The 19,558-nt window shown below is 35.6% G+C and overlaps 1 protein-coding gene across 5 annotated transcripts in view; it reads right to left on the reverse strand.

The window, feature by feature from the left end:
- Positions 1-19,558, reverse strand: part of FCHSD2 (FCH and double SH3 domains 2) — a 309,076-nt gene that overhangs the window by 80,090 nt on the left and 209,428 nt on the right. For all 5 annotated transcript variants that reach the window (XM_026010537.2, XM_072727353.1, XM_026010536.2 and 2 more), the window contains exon 9: positions 1,098-1,220. In XM_026010537.2, the coding sequence (XP_025866322.2) occupies positions 1,098-1,220 (123 nt within the window). The remainder of the gene's footprint in view (positions 1-1,097; positions 1,221-19,558) is intronic.

Below are 19,558 nucleotides of genomic sequence, written 5' to 3' on the forward strand. Positions count from 1 at the left end.
CTGTATGTTGGTAAATTGAACACCAATAAAAGTTAATTAAAAAAAGATAAAAAAAAAAAAAAATAAAAAGTAAAAAAAAAAAAAAAAAAAGAAACCCTGATTCTTTTCCAAATAATATCTTAAGGTATTAGCCAGTTCCTGCTTCCCATGCCAAAAAAGAGGACCAAGCTGGATCTTTAAAAATAGATATTAAAAAATGAATATATTTTTACAATTGCATGCTTTCAGTCAGGGAATATTTGCTATGCATTTATCAGAATAAAAATAACATTACTAATCACAAGAACAATTTATCTTCAAAAGAACAGTTTCTCTGCTGCAAAAAATTTTAATTTGTCAGATCTTGAAGAATTGAAATAATTTCGTTTGCTTTCTCTGCAGTGTGTGAATATGCCAGCAAAGTTGCTGGATCTCAACACTTTTGAAATAAAAAGATTACTATCAAAGAATGACAGCACATAAAAGGTAAGGTTAATTAAAAAAAAAAACAAGATGGAGTATTCATTTCTTCAACAATAATAAAATGTTACTTTCCCTTTTGTGCTCTTTTATTATTCTTTGCATTGACACATGACCTTGTTGTTCCCCAAATTTATTTAAGTTGAAGGTAAAACTCTTTAAATCATTTCTTCTCAAAAGCACATACATGGCAAAAGACTCATGTCCCAGCTGGCTTGTGTCATTACCTCCCTTTTTTCCCCTTTGTGCCAACTCACCAAGGGAAGAGAACACCTTCCAACTTTGTTTTTTTTTTTTAATATTTTTTTTCTTTATTTATTTATGATAGTCACAGAGAGATGGAGAGAGAGAGGCAGAGACACAGGCAGAGGGAGAAGCAGGCTCCTTGCACCGGGAGCCCGACGTGGGATTTGATCCCGGGTCTCCAGGATCACGCCCTGGGCCAAAGGCAGGCACCAAACCACTGCGCCACCCAGGGATCCCCACCTTCCAACTTTGTTAGAAGAATACTGTTTCCAGGAAATTTGCCCTTTAAAGAATTCTTCTAATGTATCAGGAACTTCATTTTGTTTATATGCAAAAACATTTTAGATTCTAAAATGGATAACATATCATGTATTTTAATAAAGGTAACTTACCTTGCTGGAGGTTTCTAATAAAAACTGGAATGTGTTCTGCACAGCTTGGCATGTCTCTAGCTCAGTCCTGCTGAAGGCTATTAAATAATCCTTCAGGTGATCATACACATTTCCATCAAGAGCCTGTAAAAGGGTAAAAGCAAAAGTATGATGACAAAGCTCTGATATATAATGCTTACTGTTCACAAGGTAAATTGTTTAAAATCCATTAATAATAAGTGGAGAAAAGCTAAGACAGTTATGTAAGCATACATGTCAACAGTAAACAATCACCTGGGAAAATGTCTTTTCTAATAAATAGGAATTAAAAAAGATAAATTCAATACTGGTAAAGCTGTGGGACAAAACTTAGAGATAAAGTGGTTGGGTTTTTATCTTTGTTTAAAAACTGCATCAACCCCTCTAATTACTTTATAACAGAGTAGGAGTGGGAGTTGAATAAAACAGTGGATGTGAAAGGATCTAGGCACAGTGCATGTGCAGGGTAGACATGCAAACATTAATATCCTCCATTTTCTTCTCATCCATTGTTGGTAGTATTATAAATTAGTATATTCTTCCTATAGATTAGAGAAAAAAACACAATAGAAATCGTTTAAAGAAAGTGACTCAGTACAATCTGGGGAAGAAATACCAATGAAAGGTCCATAAAAAGTTTTATTTTTTTAAAGATTTTATTTATTTATTCATGAAGGATAGAAAGAGAGAGGCAGAAACATAGGCAGAGGGAGAAGCAGGCTCCCTGCGGGGAGCCTGATGCAGGACTCAATCCCAGGACCCTGGGATTACCCCCTGAGCCAAAGGGAGATGCTCAACCACTGAGCCACCCAGGCATCCCTTTAAAGAGTTTTAAATACTCTTTGTTTATGCATTTAGAGCAGGACTCAATGAAATTGAAAGAAAAAAAAAAAAAAAAAAGAAAACCACTAAACACCTGAAAAATAATTAAGCTATGATATATATATAACTAAGTTATAATATATAACATATATATCTACATATATATAACTAAGTTATATATAACTATATATAATATATAACTTATATCTATATATCTATATCTATATATATGTATCTAACTAACTATACATGCCAACAAAAACTGTGGTAAGTATAGCTGCAAAAGCATGTATAAATAATTTTAGGTCAAAAAAAGGAGAACAAATAGCATACATATTACCAACAACTGTGGGCAAAATATATCTATAATAATAATAATAATAATAATAATAACCAAAAAAGGTTCTGGACTCTTGCCGATCAATGGAGGTCCTCTTAAAAATTGAGGTAAAATACATACAACATAAATCCACCACTTTAGCTATTTTATTTTTTTAATTTTTATTTATGATAGTCACACACAGAGAGAGAGAGAGAGGCAGAGACATAGGCAGAGGGAGAAGCAGGCTCCATGCACCGGGAGCCCGAGGTGGGATTTGATCCCAGGTCTCCAGGATCGCGCCCTGGGCCAAAGGCAGGCGCCAAACCTCTGCGCCACCCAGGGATCCCTACTTTAGCTATTTTAAAGTGTACTGTTCAGTGGCTTTTAGTGCATTCACAGTGCTGTGCAACCACCACTACTATCTCATTTGCATTGCCCCCAAAGAAATCCTACTCTCCCCTTTTCCCCCACCTCTGGCAACCTCTCATTTTTCTATCTCTATAGATGTGCCTATTCTAGGCACTTCATATAAATGGAATCATATAACATGTGTCCTTTTGTGCCTGTCTCTGTCACATAGCATAATATTTTTAAGGTTCATCAATGTATTAATACTTCATTATTTTTTATGGCCAAATAATATTCCTTTATATGGATATGCCATTTTTTTATTTACCTGTTCATTGGTTGATGGGCATTTGGGTTGTTTCCACTTTTTGGCCATTATGGACAATGCTTCTATGAACATTTGTTTATGTATAAGTTTTCATTTGAACATCTGTTTCCAATTCTCTTGGGTATATGTCTAGTAGTGAAATTGCTGGATCCTATGGTAATTCCATGTCTAACTATTTGAGGAATTGCCAAGCCTTTTCATGGTGGTTGCACCATTTTACTTCTTCATCAGCAATGTATGAGAGTTCCAGTTTCTCTACATCCTCTTCAACATTTGTTATTTTCTGTTTGTATTTAAAAATTATTCAAGCCATCTTAGCAGCATCTCATTGTAGTTTTGACTTGCATTTACGTAATGACTAGTAATGTTGAGTATCTTTTCATGTGCTTATTAGCCATTTGTATATTGTCCTTGGAGAAATGTCTATTCAAGTCCTTCACTCATTTTTAGATTAGGTTGTTTTTTGTTGTTGTTGTTGTGGAACTGGAAGAGTTCTTTACGTATTTGGATACTTCTATTTCATGAGCTCTATGACTTTCAAATATGTTCTACTTTGTGGGCTGTTTTTTCACTTTCTCAGTAGTGTTTTCTGATGTGCTTAAGTTCTTACTTTGATCAAGTTTAATTTAGCTATTTTTCTTTTGTTGCTTGTGTTTTGGTATCATATCTAAGAATTCTCAATGGAGGTTTTACAGTAGATAAATTCTTTGTACATCTTATATTTGACTATTCCATTAAACTTTTACTGTAAAATTGATTTTTAAAAATACACATGTTCTATCCCCAAAGCACTAACAAAGCTGCACGTTCTATAGTGCTTACACCACCAGATGGCACCATCAAGCACTTTAAATATAGGCAGTAAAAAGTGCCTTAAAATTCCTTTCCGTGTAGTTATGTAATATCACCAGAGAGACTGCTGGTGTTGTATGAGTAAGAATTCCTAAGTTAGGACATGGTTTTCATGAACTTGTTAAAAAAGAAACCTATAAATTCTTTTAATATGCTTTTGTCTTAGGAATACTCTTGGTAGATGGTCTTATATGCTGCTGGTCTAAGGACCATACTTTGAGAATTACTGGACTAAGCAGTCATTTTAGCTGAACGTTTAGCTTAGCATTTAGGTTGAGTATTTATGTTGACTTAGATCCTGGTGACCCTGGAGGAGGCACAATGGCTAGAGCAGAGAAATCTACCATCCTGAATAGGGTCAACAGCCCCAATAGGGAGGCAGATCAACAGCTGTCTTCAACAGAATCATGCTCTACATCAGAATTAGAGGCAGCATGATGCAGCACAGGAAAGAATTTGAATTCTGAAGTAAGTTGTATGTGGGTTAGAATGCCAGCACTGTTACTTCTTCATTTTGATGGTTTTCTCATTTGTAATTAGGGAAAGTGGGAATACCATATACTTCCCAGGCACATTGTGAAGATTAAATAAAGGAAGTGTCACAATTACTCTCTTGCCTTCCTTAAAAATCTTCAATGGATTGGCCATCTATTCGTATCTGTTAAAGCTGGATAATGAGTACATGGGAGTCATACAACTTTTTATTGCAGTATATGTTGGGAATTTTCTAGGAAAAAATAAAAAGAAAGCCTGAGTATCAGATCAGGAAAAAAAGTGATGCTATAATTTTTTTTCAATGGCTCCCACTGTTTTTGAAAAGTCACAATTCTTCATCTGGTATCTATGGCTCTTTATAATCTAGTCCCAAATTACTTCTCATTAGCACCATCTCTCATCACTGTTATCTGCATTGTGCTCTATATTGCAACCACATTTGAGCCATTTTAGGAAATGACATTCACTTTCATTTTCCAATTAAGTTATTCTCTTGGCTTGGACTGTTCTCCCCTTATTTATCTTTATTTAAATAGCAATAATGATGGCTGACACAGGCAGCTAACATTTACTACTGACATTTAACCTAAACCAGTGATTCCTGGGATGGAAGCTGAGTCCAAAAAGCCTATTCTTTACCACCAAATGGCTATTTTTCCTACCAAACAGAGGAAGTCTATCTTTAGTAGAAGAGATTTATATCAACTCACAAGGGAAAGCAGTGATGAGAAATTTGGCAGAGTGAAGCTGGGACCACGGGTCAGAAGGGAGGGACAGGGAATGTCCTTGGATTGGGTGGTTTCTGAGTAAGCACCGCTTTGTCCACCCTGTAATTGGTTACTGGAGCCAACAAATTCCCACTTTGCTCAAGTTACTTTGCGTTGAGTCTTTGTTATTTGCAATTAAGCGACTCCTCATTAATAGGTTACGAATGATAACTGTAGCTTTTATCAGCTGAACTATCTAAATTATTTCTTTTGAAAACTGTATTATAAGAAAAACTTTGATTCATCTAGGTAATTAACTGCAAGTATAATTCGATAGTTTGCTTTATATTCTTGATTCTCTTCAATTAAACAGATGTAAAAGTTTGAAGTAGACAACTGTTATTACTGAACCACAAATATATTTCAAAAGCTTTGTGAATTTTTTAAGATTTTATTTATTTGAGAGAGAGCATGCGCAAGCACAAGCGGGGGATGGGGGTGGGGGTGGGGGAGTGGTGGGCAGAGGAAAAGGGAGAAGCAGACTCCCTGCTGAGCAGGGAGCCAGCACAGGGCTTAACTACAGGACCCTGAGATCATGATCTGAGCCTAAAGAAGACTCTTAACCAACTGAGACACCCAGGTGCCCAGCTACCTGTATTTCCTGAAAATTGAAAGTAAGGTAAGAACTACTCAAAGCTTTCAATAAATGGTAAATGTGTCATAACTATAATATAAATATAACAAGGGCATGCATCTGAACCCTATCATTTAATGAGCAAGGCATAAGAATGTTTTAAGTACACTTGTTTGTTCATTTTCAAATGAGCAGATGTGCACAAATTCAATTAATATAGAAAGCTGTGTAAAGAGCCACAAATTTTGTAATGGTAATTACAATGATAAACTAGAATTCATGTATTTGCTCAGAAATGGCAGAAGAGGCATTCTTCCATGGTTTATACAAATATGAGTTAATCTGGCAGAGTGAGTTCCTGGGTGGTCTCCACTATGCAAAAATTTAGTAGGTAACTCAACCAAATATGTATTTTGAATAGTCAAACTTAAAAAACATCTGATATAAATTGCTAGGGGAAGAAGTCTATAATGTTTAAATTGAGAAGCCATAGGACTTTGATGAGCCACATGTTTTAATGGTCTGGTAGTTTTCCAATTTGAAAAATTGAACTTGAATGCCTTTAAGCAGCCAGGTTCTGTTACCAAAAGACCACACGATCCTTATGTATTATTACCAATACCCTCTTTACTCATTTGATCAACTTGATTTCTAAAATCAGTTGAGTTTTACAACATAAACTCATAATAGTAAATACAATTCCAATTAGTAAAAAAATAAAGGGGGGGGGATATCTTAAAGACAAATTCAGAAATTTAAAATACTGGGATGTTCCACTGAACTTTTTTTTTTTTTTTTTACAAGAAAGTATAAATGCCCAGGAACTTGTTTGAAGAGGAAAGCTATCCTGAATTAGGGGTAAGGAGAAAGAAAATGTGTCCTTTTTCTAAGCATTTGATGCAATATCCCCGTATAGTGAGACTTGAAACAGTGGCCTCCTCATTTAGATCCAGGAAGGGCACAGATTCTACAGTCATAGAGTTATGTTGAAATCTCTTGAGTTTCCTTAATGCAGCCTAGAAAGGCAAATTCTTTTCTAAGAGCAATGGATATTCTAAAATAGTCTTTGGTAAAAGTCAAGGATATAAATATCAAGATGATGACAAATATAAGCTCTCTTAAAATTAAATCATGAAATTCTACAGTCCTCTTTTGCTGATGGAAGAGAACAATGATTGCCTGCCTGCATTTATCTTTCTGAGAAGACCCCAGCTATACATAACCAAGATCACTTTTTACAAATTTAGAGAGATTGAAGAGGTCATGGGAATGAAAGGTGCAGCACAGGGAATATAGTCAATGGTACTGTAATAATATTGTCTGATGACATGTAGCAGCTACACTTGTGGTGAGCATGGCATACATAGAAATGTCCAATCACTATGCTGTACACCTGAAAATAATGTAACATTGTGTGTCAACTATACTTCAATAAAAAAATTTAAAAATAAAAATTAAAGAAAAGAGATCAAAGCAAGTACTGGGCTGCATCTGTGTCCTTGTAAATATTTTAACACATAGATGAATACATCAATTGATATAAAGTAAAATTAGAAACAGATCACCCAGGTTGTTTTGTTAAAAACACTGAGTTCTTTTAGGTTGAAAGAGAAAACAAATAAGAAAGTTCCCATCTGTGAATTACAAAACTCCATGAATTACAAAACTCCAGAAAAGGAAAATTCAATATTGCTTTTCTATAAAGTCTGTGTTGTTCTCTTGAGTTATTTACTAGCATGCATAACTGCTTGTGAGTGTGTTAAAACCATCTCAATATTTAGATTGCAACACGAAAGTAGCATGGTCCAACAGAAAGCTTTGAACCATATACACTTGTAGTCAAATTCAGCTATACTGCTTACTAAAAATATTACTCTAGGAAAATACTGAAACTTCCTGAGCTTTAAACTCCTGATCTGGAGTCAAAAGAGTAAAATACTATAAAACATGGTTATTAAAATAATAAAGCTTAACCATTTCTATGTTCTACCCAAGATTTTCATCGATGTCCTTGATAGGACCTATTACAGAGATTTTTGTGACAGACTTGGTTTTGAGTCTCAATTCTATTATGTACTTAAACAGTGTAACCTCTCTAGATCTCAGTTTCCTCATTTAAAAAATGAAGAGATAATAGTATCTCCTCATGAGACCCGCAAAATAGACATTTTCTTTTTTAAAAAAATTTGAGAGAGAGGAAGAGCTCTAGAGAGAGAGAGAGAGAGAGAGCGAGCAAGCAGGAGTGGGGGTCAGAGGGAGCAGGGAAAAACAGGCTCCCTGCTGAGCAAGGAGCCCAAGTGGGGGCCTGATCCCAGGACCCTGGAATCATATCTGAGTGGAAGGTAGATGCTTAACTGACTGAGTCACCCAGGTGCCCCTAAAACAGCACTTTCAAGTATACCATTCTAATTCCCTTGATGTTTTTATATATATTTTTGGAATTATTTTCAGAGTGATTACCTGGAGATTACAACTAACATCTTAATTTAAGGCAAACTCATTTGGATTAATGTAAACTTAATTCCCAAAGCATACAAACTCTGGTCCTACATAGTTTTACTCTCTCCCTCATCTGTGCTATTTCTGTCATACAAATGTATCTTTACATGTTATAAGCCCATTAACAATATTTTAAAATTATTGCTTTATGTGTTATATTTTATTTTTTTTTAAAGATTTTATTTATTTATTCATGAGAGACACAGAGAAAGAGGCAGAGACAGAAGCAGGCTCCCTGCAAAGAGCCTGATGTGGGACTTGATCCCAGACCCTGGAATCACGTCCTGAGCTGAAAGCAGATGCTCAACTGCTGAGCCACCCAGGCATCCCTATGTGTTATTTTTTAAATCAGACTTTAAATATACTATTCCTTTCTCAGACTGGATAATTTCAATTGTCTGACTTTAAATTCATGGATTTTTTTTTTCTGCCAGCTCAACTTTGCTGAACCCTTCTAATGTGTTTTTATTTCAACTACTGTATTTTTCAACACCAGAATTTCTATTTGGTTTCTTTTTGTAATTTTTCTTTGTTGATGATATTCTCTCTTTGGTCGGACATTGTTCTCAGACTTTCCTTTAGTTCTTTGACTTTATGGTTTCCTTCAGCTCTTTGTACATATTAAAAAGAGGTGATTAAAATTCTTTGTCTAGAAAGTCCGATGTATGTGCTTCTTGGGGGTCAGTTTCTATTGACTTCCTTTTAGTCCTCTGTAAGGGCTATACGTTTCTCTTTCTTCGAATGTCTCATAATTTTTTTTAAGAATGAGACATTTAAAGTAGTATAATGTGGTAATTCTGGAAATCAGATTCCTCTCTCTCCCCAGGTTTTATTGTTGTTGCTGCTGCTGTTTACTTATTTTTAAAGATTTCATTTATTTGAGAGAGAGAGAGAATGCACAAGTGTGGGGGGGATAGGCAGAGGGACAAGCAGACTCCCCACGAGATGGAGCCTGATGGGGCACTTGATCCCAGGACCTGAGATCATGAATGGAGCTGCAATCAAGAGTCAGACACTTAGGGATCCCTGGGTGGCGCAGCGGTTTGGCGCCTGCCTTTGGCCCAGGGCGCGATCCTGGAGACCCGGGATCGAATCCCACATCGGGCTCCCGGTGCATGGAGCCTGCTTCTCCCTCTGCCTGTGTCTCTGCTTCTCTCTCTCTCTCTGTGTGACTATCATAAATAAATTAAAAAAAAAAAAATTAAAAAAAAAAAAAAAAAGAGTCAGACACTTAAATGACTGAGCCATCCAGGTGCCTCTGCTGTTTATTTAGTGACCATGTTTCTATCTCAATGTTTCAGGAAATCCAGAGTTTTGCAAGAAGCTTCACAGATTCCACAAATACTTGATTTGGAAATTTTAATATGTATCATTTTGACCACTTTTTAATATACATGGAACTCATTTTATTCCTTAGCCATCCATTATTTCCATCTCACTCTACTCCTAACCATTAATCTTCATCTGTAATAAACCCACTAGAATCAACAATCAGGTAAAATGTGATAAAGGTGAGTCACATACCCAGGTAAACTTAAAGCAGGATATGTCAAGAGATTCAAGCCAAGATTTACTGGCTTGAGCATACTGCTTTAGGAAATCTCTTGCTCCTTTCCCAATCCTAGTAGCCCCAAATCTCTTTTGTTCCTCACATATACATACTATATAGACAAAATTAATTGGAGTATTTTTCCTTAAAGTGAAAGCCGAAGATTTAACCACATAATCTTTGCAGTTAATAAATTCATAAATTCTTTGTGGGAATTAAAATTTTTTTTGTTTTCATTTAAATAAATAATTTTAAATGATTTAATTTACTCTAGGATAATATGGATGATCACCTTTTACTGGAAATTGCCATGGGATTTCTATGCCTATGCTTATGGTTATGTCAAGCAGTTCAACTCCAATGGTCTTAAGTTAATGAGACTAGATCTTGAACTTAAAATTACCTTGAATTTAAAATGTAATGACACAGTTGCACATGTGGAGATCAAATGACATCAGTAAATGCAATACTAGTAAAGCAAAAAGGGTGATGAGAGAAGAGTCATTATAGGTATATGGTAGAACAGGTACTGGGAATTCGAAACAGCTTAGAGATAGTATCATAATTCATATTTCAAGTAGTAATTTTTTAATCTTTAATCTATATCAGCTATCATATTTAATTATTTTATCAGTTAGAATTTTATTGATTTATAGATTTGTTTGCATTTAAATGGTAACTGTTTTGGTTTCATACTTATATAAAGAAGTATAAGCATAAATTTTTAGCTAGAAGCATAAAGAGCTGGAGGGCCAAAAGGCTTGATGCAGGAACCAAAGAATTCTTCAAAAAGCTACTACAGAAGTTTGGTTTTTTAGGTATATAAACTAGAAAAATATAGATATCAGATAGTAAATATGACTGCTGCAACTATAAGAATTTTTGGCATTCCAATTTAGATCTAGAATTTTCCTATGTTGATCTTTTGGCTGTTATTTAAGTGGCATCTTTTGTATGTACTTTTGACATGAAACTACTGAAATGCCAGAAAGTATTTAGCATGAAGAACTTAAAGCTTTGGTTTTAGTTTAGGAGACAATAACCCTGATGCAGGCAATATGAACATTCCTTATATTGAAATTTTGGGGAAGAGTTAATATACATTTTTTGGATATATGGGACCATTAATAGAAAGGAAATAGTGTGATGGCCTTCGATGTTTCCACTGCTGTCCTCCAAACTACAATTCGTGGCTGTAGCAAACATGGTCTGATCTTTTGAGCCCCAAGACAGCCTCTGACCAGAAAAATCTTAGATGTGTGGTACACTCACATGTGACAACTAAATTTCTTTGCACCCGAATTTTCTTTCTTTTTTTTTTTGCACCTGAATTTTCTATGCAATATAGAATACTATGACAGAAAGGAACCTGAGATAAGCATGATAATAAAGTGATTATTCAACAGTTCAATTCAACAAAATGTTTACTGTAAACCTACTCTGTGCCAAGAACTATGCCAAGGGCTGACTGTTTATATGTGGTGTATTTGAACACATAACCATGAAGAATTTGGCCAGTTGGGGTGAGCAAATAACAGGTAATTTTAATTATACCAAATGCTAAAAGAAAGCCAATTCAACAGATGTAGAGTTTTAAGGAAGATTTTCTTTTTTTTTTTTTTAATTTATTTATTATAGTCACACACACACACAGAGAGAGAGAGAGAGAGAGAGAGATCGAGAGAGAGAGAGGCAGAGACACAGGCAGAGAGAGAAGCAGGCTCCATGCACCGGGAGCCCGACGTGGGATTCGATCCCGGGTCTCCAGGATCGCGCCCTGGGCCAAAGGCAGGTGCCAATCCGCTGCGCCACCCAGGGATCCCTAAGGAAGATTTTCTTTTTTTTTTTTCTTTTTTTTTTTTTTTCTTTTTTTTTTTTTTTCCTAAGGAAGATTTTCTGGAGGAAATGATGCCTGAACGTATTTGAAAGTCCTTAAGGATCAGTCACAATTTTTATTAAGAGAACAGTTCAGTTCTTAACTATTAAAATCAGTATTTACAAAGCCTGCCTAAGACTAATTTATTATCTTGATTATTTGTTTTCCTAACTAATCAATTCGGGTTTTAAAAAGGTCTTGGAGTTGCACTTTAAAACATATTTAAGATGCCAAATTTTCTAAAAATATAGTAAGAATAAAAGCCACAAAAATTGGGTCTTCACATGTAATAAAAGTGGCTTTTGAGCTAAACATGTAAAGTAGGATATTTTCAAATTTTAATATAGTAGCTAAATTGTACTTTTGGGGGGCATATAGTTATTTGGGACATCATAGCTTTCAAGTAGAGTCTATGAAAAAAGAATTTGGCTTTTCTTCTTATAAACACTCACATGTTCATACTGCATTCAATTCCAGCAAAACCCTCTGCTGTGCTCAGCATTATTTGAATCACAGAAAATAACATTAGCTGAGGACATTCAGGAAGGAAGGAAGGTCAAGAAAGGCAGGATCCATTTCTTGGCAGCAATGAAAATAATTCCCCTTCTAAAAAAGTTACAACTAAACGTATTTCCCCCCATTTAGTAAGACTAGTTTTAACAGATTGTGCCTTAAATTCCTCTCTATGTAATGGATTCAAAATTATAAGAGAGCAATTAAGTTTCTACTTTCTTATTTCAATGTTTAATGGTACTTAGAATTATAACTTAATTTTTAAAAAATATTTATTTATTTTAGAGAGAGAGAAATAGAGAGCGCTTGTGCACATCCAAGTGGGAGGAGGGGCAGATGGAGTAAGAGAATCTCAAGTAGACTCCTTGCTGAGCACAGAGCCTGATGACTTGGGGCTCAATTTCATGACCCTGTGATCATGACCTGGGCTCAAATCAAGAGTCTGTCACCTAACCGACCGAGCCACTCAGGGGTCCCAAACTTAATTTTCTTTAAACAGTTGTGGAGGTTTATTCAGATTTTAAAAGCTCCCTATTTGGTGAAAACATTCCAGTTTCTGTTAGCTTTTGATCTCTTAAAGAAAACTCCCTAGCTTATAGAAAATCTATGATGATGGTGGGTGACTCTTTCTGTAAACAAGCAGTAAAGTCCCAGGGAGCTTCTTCGACATCTGTGGATTGCTTAGACTGTCTTCTCTGGCAAGAGCCCCTAGTGTTTTGTGTGACAGTGCTATAGCCTCTATGTAGAAAGTGCAAACAAAAGCCAAATTGAAAAGGCATTTATAGCCTAACACAGATGATTTTAGGCTTTAATTTTACAGAAGCATGACAAATTTTAGCCTTAAGTAGGAATTAGCTTTTTCATCATGCCTCCCCTTTTAAACTCATTATCAACATTCTAAGGACTGAAGGTCCCACAACAATATTTAAGTGAAATGAAATTTTGTGATTATGTGTGTGCATTCTATGCTATCACAAATGTACCACATTTCTGATACTGAAAGGACTTTAATAAAGCATGTTAGTATTTCAGCTGATATGAACCAATTTGACCAAACACATGCATGTCTCCAAAATGTAGTTTCCAAGTATCATTTTAATATTAAAGGAAATAATATATGTAATAATGTTAGTATTATGTGTGGCAAGTTATAAATAGTTAATGAATGAGGCTACTTTTGTATTTTTATTCTCCTCCAAGGGAATAGAGGCCATATGGATCTTGTTCTCTATTGTGTGTCCACTAAATGGCACATAGAAGCGCCTAGTAAGTATCTGTTAAATTATAAATGAATGAATGGTCTGAAATGAAAATGTCGGCTACCAGTACTATATCAACCACATATAAAAATAGTATCTAATAGGATCTAAGTATATAATAAATTACACTGGATGTCAGTTAGCTTGGTATAAAATATTGGTTCCAACTCTGTTAATGTATCATTACTACCTTCAGCATTACTATCTTGTTCCCTGAAGGATCCATGCTTTTCTTCAGTTTGTAAGGTCAGAAGAATAGTTTAAATAATATACAATGAAAATGTTCAACTTACTAGCAAGAAAAAATTAAAATATTTAATTAAGAATACTATACATTCATCCAAATTGTTGCTCTTACAGATATATTTACTTAGTTATAAAATACAGTTTTGAAAAGGGTGCAAGGAAATAGGTACTTTCATACACTGCTTTCAGGAATGTAAAATGATATCTTTCTGGAAGGTAATCAGTCTATATGGAAAGTATTAATAAATCCTTGTTTTTGATCAGAAAATGAAGTTATAAAAAGGTATCTTAAGGAAGTTATCAAAGAGGTATACAAAGATTTGTATAAAAGAACCTTTACTACAGATTTATGAAAGCATACAAAAAAAGTCAAGAAATTTATCACATATTAATAAAATATTAGGTGGTCATTAAAATCACATCTTCAAGTATTATTTATTTATCTATTTAGATTTATTTATTTATTTGAGAGAGAGAGAGCAGGAGCAGGGGGAGAGGCAGAGGGAGAGAAGTTAGGGGAAGCTGACTGTCCCTTAAGCAGCGAGCCCAATGGGGAAGGGGGCTCGATCCTGGACCCCCTTTCTGATGTTGGACCCCAACATCTGAAACCAAGAGTTATAAGCTTAACCAACCGAGCTATCCAGGTGTCCTTCAAGTAATATTTAAAGACAGGAATAGTTCACAATGTATTTTATATGAAAAAAAGAAAACTACTTATACTAACTCTGAAACATGTATATATAATGCATAGAAAAGACTAGAAAATTATGCCAAAATGACATTAAGAGTAATTTACTGCTGCATAATAGAGTTATTTATATTTTAATTTTGTGCTTGGGTTTCTTAGTATTCTGCAAATTTTCTTTTGGTAATCAAACAGAACATATTATCTTTTTTAAAATTAAAGAAAAAGGGCTCTAATACAAACATGCTATAGAACACTATACGCACATTGACATTCATAAACAATATATACTGACTATGTTTATGATCTGAAAAATTATTTAAAATGCCTGCCAGTGGGCTGCGTGGGTGGCTCAGTCAGTTAAGCATCTATCATTGGCTCAGGTCATGATCTTAGGGATCCTGGATCAAACCCCACATCACACTGGACTCCCTGCTCAGCAGGGAGTCTGCTTCTCCCTCTCCCTCTGCTTTTCCCCCACTTGTGCTCTCTCTCTCTCTCAAATGAATAAAAATCTTAATAAAAAAATTAAATAGAATGCCTGCCAGCTTTTAATGTAACTTTGAACATTCTGTCAGCAGAAATCCAGAAAATACTATGAATTCATTCAAAACTCATGGTTAAAAAATAAAAAGTTGTAGTTAAAGCTAATAAAGTTCTTGACATATTCTTGGTTATGTTTTTTATAAATCTATCACTAAAATATCTGTTACTTGGATATCATTGGAAATATTTTTACTTTTAGAAAGTTAGTAGAAGGTGGAGTCCAAGATGGCAGAGGAGTAGGAGATCTGCTCCCAGGAATGCAGCTAGATAGCTATTAAATCATTCTGAACCCCCTGTGAACTCAACCGGACACCTAAGAAAAGAATAGCTGCACTATACAAATAGAAAAGTGACCACTTTCTGCAAGGTAGGAGGTGCAGAGAAGTGAATCCAAGGTGATATATGGGAAGTTAAACGGTAGAGAGAGGGATCCTCCTTAAGCTGGCTACAGAAACTGATAGAGCAGCAAAGCACTAAATCAACTTTTGGAAGTCTGCTCTGGTGAGGGGCGTTCCTGCCTGAAAGGTGCTCAGGTAGTGAAGGGGGGGCAGAACCCTTGGTGGGACAGTGTGGTCTCGGAATCCTTGGGGTCACAGGAAGAACGGGGGTACCTGAGCCAGAAGAGTTCCAGGCATCGGAGTGGGGAAATTGGCTGCATTCAGTCAGCCCACGAGTGGGCTTTCGGCTCAATATTGCTACAAACCATGAACTAAGGCACAGTTGGTACAACTGTTCTCCATGCATAGGCCCCGCTAGCAGCAGAAATCTTGGCAAGACCCTCCTCTCTCCCTGGGAAGGAGTGGCCCAGGAGCACAATGCAGTAGTCTACAGGGTTTGGAGATTCTTTGATGCCTGAGAAAGAAATGCTCTGTCACAGGCTCGGTGAGCAGAGTACCAATAGAGACCAGGGAGACAGGAGTGGTTAACTGCTTTTCCCTGGGGGCGCACTGAGGAGTGGGGCCCCAAACTTTCAGCTTGAGGGCTAGAGATTAGGAGGCTACCTTTTTCACTCTCATCCTTTACAGCTGCACAAAAGCCTTCAGGGAATAAAAGCCACATAAGAGAAATCCCAGATTATTTAGCCTAGTCCCCTGGCAAGGGTAGTGCAATTCTTCCTGGGGCAAAGAAACTTGAGAATCAGTGCAACAGGGCCCCCCCCCCCGAAAATTAGCAAGAACATGTAGCCAAAACCAAGTTTACTCATCACTGAAATATTCAAAACTCCCACGCTATGGAAATATCGTATATAGAATTCATGGGTTTTTTTCCCCCATGACTCTTTAGTCTTTCAATTTTAACTTTTTTCTCTTTCCTTTTCAACCAATTTCTTACTTTATCAACTCTTTTTGAAAAATAATTTTATTTTTTTAATCTTTTTTTTTCTTTTCTTTTTATGATAGTCACACACAGAGAGAGAGAGAGAGAGAGAGAGAGAGAGAGAGAGAGGCAGAGACATAGGCAGAGGGAAAAGCAGGCTCCATGCACTGGGAGCCTGACGTGGGATTCGATCCCGGGTCTCCAGGATCGCGCCCTGGGCCAAAGGCAGGCGCTAAACCGCTGCGCCACCCAGGGATCCCTGAAAAATCTTTTTAAATTTTCATTTTTACAGTTACATCCTATCCTTTCATCGTATTTCATTATACACACATGTAAAAATTTTTCTTTCTTTATAATTTTGGGATGCAGTTTCTTCTAAGAGACCAGAATACACTCAGAATCTAGTGTATGGCTCTGTTTTCTTCACCTGTTGGATCATATTCACTTTTTTCTTTAATCTCTTCTTTGATATTGTTTTTTTTTTCTGTTTTGTTAAAGTGTTTTAAATTTTTTATCTTTACAGTAATATCCTATACTTCCATTGTATTTAATTTTATTTTTGTACATACATGTTCTTTCTTTACAATTTTGAGGTGTAGTTTCTTCTAACAAACTGATCAAAGTACACTCTGGATACAGTGTATTGCTCTGTTCTGTTCAATTGTCTGTTCATATTCCTTTTATTTTTGTCTTTTAATTTTCATTTTTACAGTTACATTCTATCCTTTCAACATATTTAGTTCTTTTTGGTTCATATATGAATTTTTCTTTCATTACAATTTTGGGATCTAGTTTTCTAACAAACAGACCAAAATACAAACTGGATCTAGTGTATTGCTATATTGTTAACCTGCCTGATTATATTCCTTATTAAAAAATTTTTGGTTTTTTTGGTTCTGGTCTAATTTATTTACTGTATATTTCTCTGGGGTTGTTGTTGCCATTTTAGTATTTTGTTCTGTCTTTCGTCTATTTTTCTCTGGAGAGAAAGACAAGATGGAAAAGCTCACCTCAGAAAAAGAGAACAAGAGGCAGTACTGACTACCTAATCGTCCTGACTGGGACATAATCATTATGCACAAAAGTTAGATGTTGGAACTAGCGTTCAGAATAATGATTATAAAGATACTAGCTAGGCCTGAAAAAACATAGAAGACACTAGATAATCCTTTTCTGGAGAAATAAAAAAATTAAAATCTAATCAAGTAGAAACCAACAAGGCTATTAATGAGATGCAATAAAAAAATGGAGGCTCTAACTGCTAGAATAAATGAGGCAGAAGAGAAAATTAGTGCTCTAGAAGAAGAATGATGGAGAATAAAAAAGCTGAGAAAAAGAGATAAATAACTATGGGATCATGAGAGGAGAATTTGAAAGATAAGTGATAACATAAAGCAAAAACAGTATTAGAATAATTGGGATCACAGAAGAAGAGGAAACAGAGAGAGGGACATAAGGTATACCGGAGCAAATTAGAGCAGAAAACTTCCCTAATCTGGGGAAAGAAACAGGATCCAAGTCCAGGGAGCACAGAGAAGTCCTCTTAAAATCAATAAAAATAGGATAACACCTTGCCATATAATAGTGAAACTTGAAAATCTCAGAGACAGAGAAAATCCTGAAAGCAGATTGGGATGAGAGGTATGTAATCTATAAGGGCAGAAACATTAGACTGGGAGATCTATCCACAGAAGCCTGGAAGGCCAGAAAGGGCTGGCATCACATATTCAGAGTGCTAAATGAGAAAAATTTGCAGGCAAGAATAATTTATCCAGCTAGAATGTCATTCAAAGTAGGAGGAGAGATAAAAAGTTTCCAGGAAAAACATAAACTAAAAGAATTTGTGATCACCAAACCAGCCCTACAAGAAGTATTAAAAGGGATTCTTTAAGCGAAGAGAGAGCCCAAAAGTAGCGGAGACCAGAAAAGAACAGAGACAATATACAGAAACAGTGACTTGGCAGGTAATACAATTGCACTAAATTCATACATTTCAATAGTTACTCTGAATACAAATGGGCTAAATGCTCCAATCAAAAGACACAGGGTATCAGATTGGATAAAAAAGCAAGACCCATCTATATGCTGTCTGTAACAGACTCATTTTAGATCCAAAGACACCTCCAGATTTAACATGAGGAGGCAGAAAACCATTTATCATGCTAATGGACATCAAAAGAAAGCTGGGGTGGCAATCCTTAAATCTGATAAATTAGATTTTATTTTTATTTTTAAATATTTATTTATTTATTTGAGAGAGTGAGCAAGAGGAGAGAACACAAGCTGAGGCAGGGGTAGAGTGAGAGGGAGGAGCAAATTCCTACTGAACAGGAAGCTTGATGTGGGATGCGATCCCAGGACCCTGGGATCATGAATTGAGCTTAAGGCAGACACTTAACCAGCTGAGCCATCCAGGCACCCAGACATATTAGATTTTAAGTCAGAGACTGTGATATGAGATGAGGAAGGACACTATATCATAATTAAAAGGGACCATCCAACAAAAAGATCTAACAATTGTAAATATTTATTTATTTATTACAATTGTAAATATATATGCCCCTTAACATGGGAGCAGCCAGTTATATAAGCCAATTAATAACAAATTTTAAAAAGCATCAATAATAATACAATCATAGTAGGGAATTTTAACACCCCACTAACTGCAATGGACAGGTTATTCAAGCTGAGGATCAACAAGGAAACAAGGGCTTTGAATGATACATTGAACCGGATAGACTGTACAGATATATTCAGAATATTCCATCCTAAGGCAACAGAATATACATTCTGCTCAAGGGTACAGAGAACATTCTCCAGAATAGATAACATATTGGCTCACAAATCAAGTCTCAACTTGTTCCAAATGACTGGAATCATTTTCTGCATAGTTTTGGGCCACAATGCTTTGAAACTGGAACACAATCAAAAGAGGAAATTTGGAAAGAACTCAAATGCATGGAGGCTACAGAACATCACATAAAGAATGAATGGGTTAATGAGGAAATTAAAGAACTAAAAAAAATCATGGAAACAAATGAAAATAAAAACACAACTGTTCAAAACCTTTGGGATGCAGCAAAAGTGGTCCTAAGAGGTAAGTATATAGCAATACAAGGCTTTCTCAGGAAGTAAAATGTCAAATATACAACCCAACTTTACACCAAAAGGAGCTGGAAAAAGAATAACAAATAAAGCCTAAATCCAGCAGAAGAAGAGAATTAGTAAGATTAGAGCAGAAATCAATGAAATAGAAATGAAAAGAATAGTAGATCAATGAAACTAAGAGCTAGTTCTTTGAAAGAATTAATCAGATAAGTCCCTGGCCAGATTTCTCAAAAAGAGAAGAGAAAAAAAAAAAAAAAAGAAAGAAAGAAAAGAGAAGGACTAAAATAAATAAAATCATGAATGAAAGAGGAGAGATCACAACCAATACCAAAGAAAT

The sequence above is a fragment of the Vulpes vulpes genome, chromosome 11 (assembly GCF_048418805.1).
Source record: "Vulpes vulpes isolate BD-2025 chromosome 11, VulVul3, whole genome shotgun sequence".
NCBI lineage: Eukaryota > Metazoa > Chordata > Mammalia > Carnivora > Canidae > Vulpes > Vulpes vulpes.